The sequence below is a fragment of the Saccostrea cucullata genome, unplaced genomic scaffold (assembly GCF_032062105.1).
Source record: "Saccostrea cucullata isolate Sc308-1 unplaced genomic scaffold, CSIRO_AGI_Scuc_v1 ctg10648, whole genome shotgun sequence".
NCBI classification, from domain to species: domain Eukaryota; kingdom Metazoa; phylum Mollusca; class Bivalvia; order Ostreida; family Ostreidae; genus Saccostrea; species Saccostrea cuccullata.
This window is the reverse complement of record NW_026924078.1, coordinates 4,599-12,706: the sequence shown is the minus strand read 5'-3', so window position 1 is coordinate 12,706 and position 8,108 is coordinate 4,599. Positions and strand designations below refer to the sequence as shown.

At 32.9% G+C, this 8,108-nt stretch overlaps 1 protein-coding gene across 1 annotated transcript; it reads left to right on the top strand.

The window, feature by feature from the left end:
- Positions 1 to 7,058, top strand: LOC134265653 (fibroleukin-like). The gene is made up of 5 exons (XM_062747876.1): positions 1 to 471; positions 3,443 to 3,582; positions 5,235 to 5,331; positions 5,717 to 5,884; positions 6,416 to 7,058. Exons 1-5 carry the CDS (start codon positions 90 to 92, stop codon positions 6,670 to 6,672), a joined length of 1,044 nt encoding a protein of 347 aa, XP_062603860.1. The 5' UTR covers positions 1 to 89; the 3' UTR covers positions 6,673 to 7,058.
- The last annotated feature ends 1,050 nt before the right edge of the window (positions 7,059 to 8,108 follow it).

Sequence of the window (8,108 nt, the reverse complement as noted above, 5' to 3'; positions counted from 1 at the left end):
TTCTTTGTCAAGAGTACGGTGATACACATCCTGCTAAGTAGGAATTTAAACTTCGGACGTTTAAATTAAGACGACAAGAAAATTGAATCATGACAAAAGTGTGGGCAGTTTTCTTCATAACCGGCTTCATATGTGCGAGTTCCCAGTATATTTATTTGAATGAACAAAATGACTGCAAGAGTAATGAAAAAAATACTGGAACACTTTCTACACTTCTGGACGAGCTGAGAAAGATACAGCGTGAAGTACATCAACTACGACGGGAAGATATTGAAATAAGAGATATGCAAACTAACCTTACATTATTAAGTAAGGTGCAGCATCAAGTAGATGAACTACGAATGGAAAATGTGGAACTTAGAGAGCTTATAACCAACCTCACATCGACAAGTAAACTTCAGAAAGAAGTAGAGGAACTACGACGGGGTTATAGGGAAATGAAGGATTTGCTGACCAACCTTAGCTTAACAGGTATAAATAATAGAAACATGTTGTTCGCCTTCGAAGATATATATTGTCTATGGCGATATTATATGCATAATTCCACTGCTATATTATTGTTCATCAGTTCATATTGTAGCATAAGGAAAACACTTGCATCAAAACAGTGCAGCCGACAAAAAAGTATTTATTCACTTTAAGTGCATAGAGTTTCGACTTCAACTTCGAAACGAAAAAGATGATATTATAAATGCTTTCTTTCTTATATCATAATTGATGGAATAATTAGTGCATTCAGTGAATAATTGATCTGAACGTGATCTGGGAACGTGATTTGATTTCACTTCCTACGGTTCGTATAGAATTATCCAAAAAAGGGCATATTCAACATGGCAACATGTAATACCATTTTTACACAATTAAGAGTCTGTTAAATCATGCAAACATGTTAAAAAATACGGTCTTTTGAAGCTTGAACCCCTAGTTGTTTACATTCGAAAATTCTTCCAGTGATCATTCACGGTTAGATCGTACGCCATATAAGTCAAAGTTTATAATATAAATCTGTGTTAAGAAAAAAAAGGTTTTTTTCTATTGTAATTTTATAAATATTTTTGTAAGCATTTTAGATTTTAATGATCGTAGAAAGGGGTAAAAAAAAAATAATTCCGTGTGTAGATAATGGCATAGCAACATGTATGAAAGTGTATGAAAAACATCAGTCAGCATTCGACTTCATGATAAATTTTAATTGATTATTGACAAAATCATCGTATGGACCATAGAGTTTGCTACTAACACCTTTAAGCACGATTATTGATCTTTTCACCATTGTCAATACCTTGTCTCATTTTAGAAAATATTCGCACGTCAAGGGTGCTCCTGTGTATAGAAACAATTTGGAGACATACATAAAAAATATGGAAATAACGAACAGTATTCAAGCTCATTTAACGATATAATATAGGAGCAGAGCAAACACGGACCCCCAAAACATCAGAGGTTGGATCAGGTGCCATGGAGAAGTGATCATTCTCATGTTACATGTGAATGTGAAAAGTGTAAATTACTTTTTCTTCCGTCCTCTCTCTCTCTCTCATATTTAATTTCTTTTATAAAGATATTTTTGTTTCTCCTTTAAATACCTGCATTAAACAAAATGTGTTTGTGAAACACTATGCACCCGGCGGCAACAAAGTTAAAAACATATCTTTTAGCATATAGGTCACAGTCAAGGTCACAAGTCTTTGGTCATTGTCCTTTGAAAGAACTTAATAAGTGGAATAAACATACCAAATATGAAGTCGCTATCTCTTATGATTCAAAAGTTATGGTGAAGGTTCAAAAAGATATTTTTAGCATATAGGACACAGTCAAGGTCACAAGATCATTGCCCTTAGTATCATGTCAAAGGGCTTAATTAGTGGAGTATGCCTGCCAAATATTAGGTCTCTATCTTTCTTTCTTCAAAAGTTATGGCGACGGTTAAAGTTTGTCGACAAAAAAGCCATATTTAGTGTATATGTCACAGTCAGTGTCACAAAGTCATTGACCATGGTGTCATTAAAAAGAGCTTTTTCAGTGGTGTATGCATACCAGATATGAAGTTTCTAACTTTTATGGTATAAAAGTTGTGGCGAAGGTTAGAGTTTGTAGAAAAGAAACCTTTTTTTAGCATATAGGTCACAGTCAAGGTCACAAGGTCATTGAAAGGACCTTGGTGTCATTTGAAAGAGTTTAATTAGTGAAGACTGCGTACAAAATATGAAATCTCTTTCATTCATGGTTCGAAAGTTATGACGAAGGTTAAGTTTGCAGACATACAGATAAGCAGGCAAACAGACAGGACTAAAACAATATACGCCTCGGACCTTTCGATTCGGGTGCATAAAAATAATTGAATAAATTAGATTGAAAAGTCCCATATTCATATGTGTATTTATTAACTTTGATTGCTTTAGTCCTGCAAGGCTTTAAATTTGTCATTTGATTCCTGTATCATTGCTTAAGGACAGAAAGTACAATCAAACTTTTGTCGAAAGTTTTGAAAATAACAACTTGAAAATAACGAATAAGTTTCAGCCCATAGTTTTCATTTTTTTTATTCAAATTTGCACAAAAATGAAATTTAAAGTGAAAAAAATATTTGTAAAGAATAATAAGGATGGTTTCAGAAGAGTAGAATTTGAACGTCACAGGTTAACATTTTCGTTATATTCTAGAAATTTATTATTTGTATCATTTGCAATGAAATTAGGCTAAAAATATATACCAATCCAGACATCCATTTTTGTTTGTATCATCTGTCCTTAATTTGAGGAAATTCCTAAACATCTCTATATAATCATCCACAGTCAGTCCTCTGGTAGATATACTGCATCATTTTGATCTAGTTAGTTCGCATCTAAATTTGAAAATGAAGGTATTCATTCCACTAATTATTTCTATGACAATTTCTTACACGATCTGCGCTTGTGATGATAACTCCACGGTTCAGTTCCAGAAAAGACATATCAAGGAAATCAACGTCCTCCGTCAGCTCATCAAACAGGAGACCCTCATGCGGGTATCCATTGTACAGTAACCGCTAGAAACGTTGAAAAGACGGGTTGCTACCAAATGTCAAGACAACACTTTAGCGCAGAAGGTGGAATCATTGAAAAGAGAAATTGTTATTTTAAGTCAGATCACCACTTTACAGCAAACAGCAGAAACATTGAAAAGAGAGATCGATTTTCTTAGAAATGACAATTTTTTACAGAACACGGTAGAATCATTAAAAAGGGAGGTTAATACTCGAAGACAGGAAGACAAGAAACTTTTAGAAAACTGTCAGAATAGATTTCAGGAATTTGAAAATATAACCAGATAACTAAATAATCAGAATCTTACATGGACGGAAGTGCCTACATTGGAAAAAGGTAATGATATTTCTCTTTCTTTCTCTCTCTTTCTCTCTTTCCTCTGTTAATTAACATTTTAAATCATTATTCTCATTCAGGTTTGAAACTAACAAGGGATTGTAAAGATCACTATCTACTTGGAAACACACAATCTGGCGTATATGAGATAAATCCCTTTGGTAACGAGATTAGGGTCAGCGTTTATTGTGACATGGTGACTGAAGGAGGAGGGTGGACGGTAAGAACTCTTCTGTCTCTCTGTCTTTCTTTTTAATTCTCTCTCTTAGAGCTTGTTGAACTGCATGCTGAGTTTCTATCTGTCACAATCAAGAAATCAGATATCAGTTTTAGAGTTTCATTGGTGTATGACATGAAGTGGGTCACGTGCTCAAATTCTAAATAGCCCGAGGGGCGTTATAGTAGATTTGATCATGTCATACCCCAATGAAACTCTTAAAAATGATATCTTATTTCTTATATTTATGTTTTTCGTTTTTATTCATTTTGCAAAGAAATATAGGCATTATTTAGACTTTGATTTTGAAATGCAACGTAAAGTATCTAGGGCGTCATGTGACGTCACAGTCAAAACTTTACATATTGCTCGTTCAGTTTGCTTTTCATACTCAAGAATGTCTGATGATGTGGCCAACTGCATGTCATTGAAAACTGAAGTTCAATTTTATTAGCATTGTTATATAAGAAAAGACACCAGCAAATGTAGATATATTAAAATGAAACAGAGAAATGGAGAAATAGAGAAAATGTATGTATTGTGTAATTGTTTAATTTTATTTGCATTATCCAACGAATGCAAATGGTGAATATATAACGTGGCTTGCCGAGAAGATGTACACTATCCCAATGAACGAAATGAATACAGCAAATATAAAAACATACAATTAAAGTTGCTCTGTTCATCTACTCTATTTAAGTTTTTGGCGAAACTTTGAGATTATCCCTCTTAAAGTATGTTGATTTTTTTCTGCCCAAATTTACCTAAATTGGTGACGCCCTGCTAAAATTGATGTGCCGGAAAAAAGTTATTGGTAGATAACATAAAATTAAGAATGATATATCTTGCCTCTTTTAAAACATATTTGTCAGTCTGTGGAAAATTTATTTGATTCATACTTTAAAATGAGAGTTATCCCCTACATGCTAGAGTAAAGATCGAAAATCTTGAATAATATTCTGATTTTGTGAACTACGATATTTCTTCTTGTTGATCTATTATATGCTTTAATTATGCTTCCTGTCAGTTTGTCTCTGTATAATCAATTGAATACTAAATTATTTTCGCATTTCGTACGCCGAAAGAGAACATCGCCTTGTTTTCTAGAGAAAATGTAGTTGAATCAACTTTGGGGATATAACTTATTATCCAAAGAATTTAAGTTCAACGCTTTTCTGAATATGCTACAAACACCGATGCTTTCCTAAACTTAATGTAGTTGTCAACTATTTGACACACATAAAAATTGGTCAAATCCTGCATACTTTTTCGAAAAAGCACATTGGAAAAAAAACACTATTTCATAGATAGTATACTAAAAGAAAGAATGGCAAAGGGTAATATGCAAAAAAAAAAAACAAAAACAAAAACAAAAACAAACAAACCGCTGGTCAATTCGTTACATATTAGATAAGTTTATGACGCAAGAACATTCACAAGTACAAATGAATATAAACTTCCACATCCAAATGAAAGATGATAACAAAACTGGAATCAAGTCCTGCCTACCAATCTGCAATGTACCTTTAAAAAAAAGGGATAAAATAGGACCATTCAGTGGGTGTAGTATCAACCACGCAGTCCATGCGTACATGTATGAGATGAATATGTCTTTGGGACTTTAATACAATTTGTTTTCTGTTGTTAAATCCTAGGCAATTCAGAAACGAGGGAGTGGATCAGTGAGTTTTTACAGAACATGGGCGGAATACAAAAAAGGTTTTGGAAATCCTTATGACACTTACTGGATCGGTAAATGTTTAGTTTCATTTTTTATTGAAGAAATGATAATTAATAATCATAATCACTGTTTAAAAAGTAATATTATATTATTCAAAGAAAAATTTACATTATCATAAATCATAATATATATTATCTGTTAATAATAATATTAATATAAAAATAATAATAATATCTTGTTGTTTTAGTACCATTTTTTCATAATCATAATACAAATTATCGTATTAATTGATTGAATTTCAATGATTTAAGTTTAATCACGCACTATTGACATTAAAACATACCATTAAAATTTAGTTATATTTGATTGTTTTTCTCTACAAAAAATCTACATAAACATCTACTTGATTTAAAGACTTAATGTACTTGTGAAATAATAATAAAAAATAAATTGAAGGAAATGACATGATTCATCAGCTAACCAAGGGAAATAACACCTCCCTCTACGTCTCCATTACATTACAAGATGGAATAACTCTATATGAACGATATCAACAGTTTTTTGTTTCTGAGGAGTCAGACAAATACAGACTTTATCTTGGTGGTCCAACTACCGGGACATTGGGTAAGTCATGGCTTAATATGTGTGATTGTCAATAAGGAGAGGGGGAAAGGGAAGCAACTACAATCTCTTTTCTGGCAAACCAGCTGAAATAACCTTTTATAGATAAACTAGACTGATCTTGCGACTAACTGTGCAGTGATTGTGAATTTTGTCTAGCTTTAAAAGATAATTAAATTAAAATATTTTGAATAGTCCATTTGTTATCTAGAGGGAAACGTTAATTATTAACTAATTTCCTATTCATGCAATTTATATGAGAGACATAATCCTGGTCCTTAATTATTTGATGCTAGTTCAATAAAGTTTTATAGATGTAAATGAGAAAATCTAATCAATGTAGCAAATGTTTGAATACGACTGCTTGTACTAAATAAATAATTTGTATCGTTTTTAATTTTGAATTAATTTTGTAAATTAAAAGGGTGTATATTATAAATATAGTATGTTATTAATCTTAACTTTTAATGCTATATATCAATGATATGATTTGATATAGATGACCATGTGATAATTTATCCTGGATTATTGTAGGTGACGCTATGTTGGACACAGATAACCCTGAAGCTAACCTGTCAGGGATGTCCTTCAGTACCCCAGACAGGGATAACGACGGACATAGTAACGGACACTGTGCTTCTGGTAACAGAGGAGGCTGGTGGTTTAACAACTGTCAACTCGCCTTCCTTAACGGTCCCTGGTCCCCAGAGCAATGGGTCAACCCATGGTTTCCTATAGTACAGAATGGTCTAGGGATAACACAAACTCTCATGATGATAAAACCTTACTGAATACATTATATCTCATTTATTTAAAAGAAAAAATCAAAGTTTGAAATTTAATCCTTTTATAGATATGTAAAGTACATATAATACATATAAAGTCCAATACATTTATAATAAGTGGTGATGACTTTTTTTTACATAATGGTGGAATTGATGTTGCATTACAAAGTAACACAATGTGTTCTGAAAATACTGTTAAATCATTTTACCTCAAACGATCATTGCAAAATCTTTCTTATGTAAAGCACTTTTTATTTATATATTATTTAATTTATTTTGTTATTCCTTCCAAGGTATCCAATTAAGTTTATTGGGTTGGGGAGAGGTAACAGTGTTCGACATATTTTATTTTCGGAATTTTGAATTGCATATCCGACAATGAATATTATCATTTCTAGCATTTATTTTTTTTTCATTCTGGATTTTGGACAATATATATATCCAACAATTTTATGTTAACAAAATTAAAAGTTAACTGGGATATAAAAGGTGGAGGGCAGAGTATTTATACATGTACAATGTACATGGTACTTACGGCCTTTGAGCAACGAGGGATAAAATATAGAGAAAGTGATCAGCTTTCAAGCTAAAAAGACCATTCAAACAATACAAATCAGGAGAGATGGAATCAGTTGCTATGGGTACTATTCATGCCAGCACCTACCCCGACACGAGACCTTGAGTCCCGTCTCATCTATAGGATCGGTCTCCAGGCGTCTATTCAAGTCTCCAAACTTCACATAAAACATTCTCCATGAACTTTTGATGCTCCCCCATAAAAATGGCCGGGCATATATAGTTTGTCATATCCGTCTTCCGTCTTTCCGTCTGTCCCTCCGTCCTGCTTTGCGTTTAGCTCAGTTCAAAGCTCAATTTCAAAAGAAAAAATATTAATTTTTTTTTTAAATATAAAAGTTCCTATGCTGATAGACATTGATGAGAGCTGTTTTCCTGCATCAACATATTTTGACTATGACCTTTCCTTTGAACTTGACCTCACTTTTTTTTAAGTTTGTCTAAAGAAACCATTCAAGATAGTATGATAAAACTTCATGCGCCATATGTACTGATATGTGCCGATACATACTAGGCTACACGAATGTAACTGCATCAACATTTTTTACCTTTCCTTTGACCTTAAAGGCCGAGGTTTTCAACCGGTAGGTTTCCCCAAGTAAATTTGGTGTAGGGTGGAGCTTAATCGAAGCGGCTGAGAAGCTCCGAGTGAACGACGCTGGCTTGTGTATAGCTACCTATATACACAGGATGTTACCTGAGTGTATTACCTGTATGCGTTTTCCTACGAGGTTGTAAATCGAAGTCGTTTTTCCATGTGTAGCTCATTTGAAATGTATGAAATAAAGCATATTTTTGTTGCGAGCAGAATTCTTCTCAAATTCTTTTAAAATTGATGTCTTTTTATATTTCTCAAATTCTCTCCT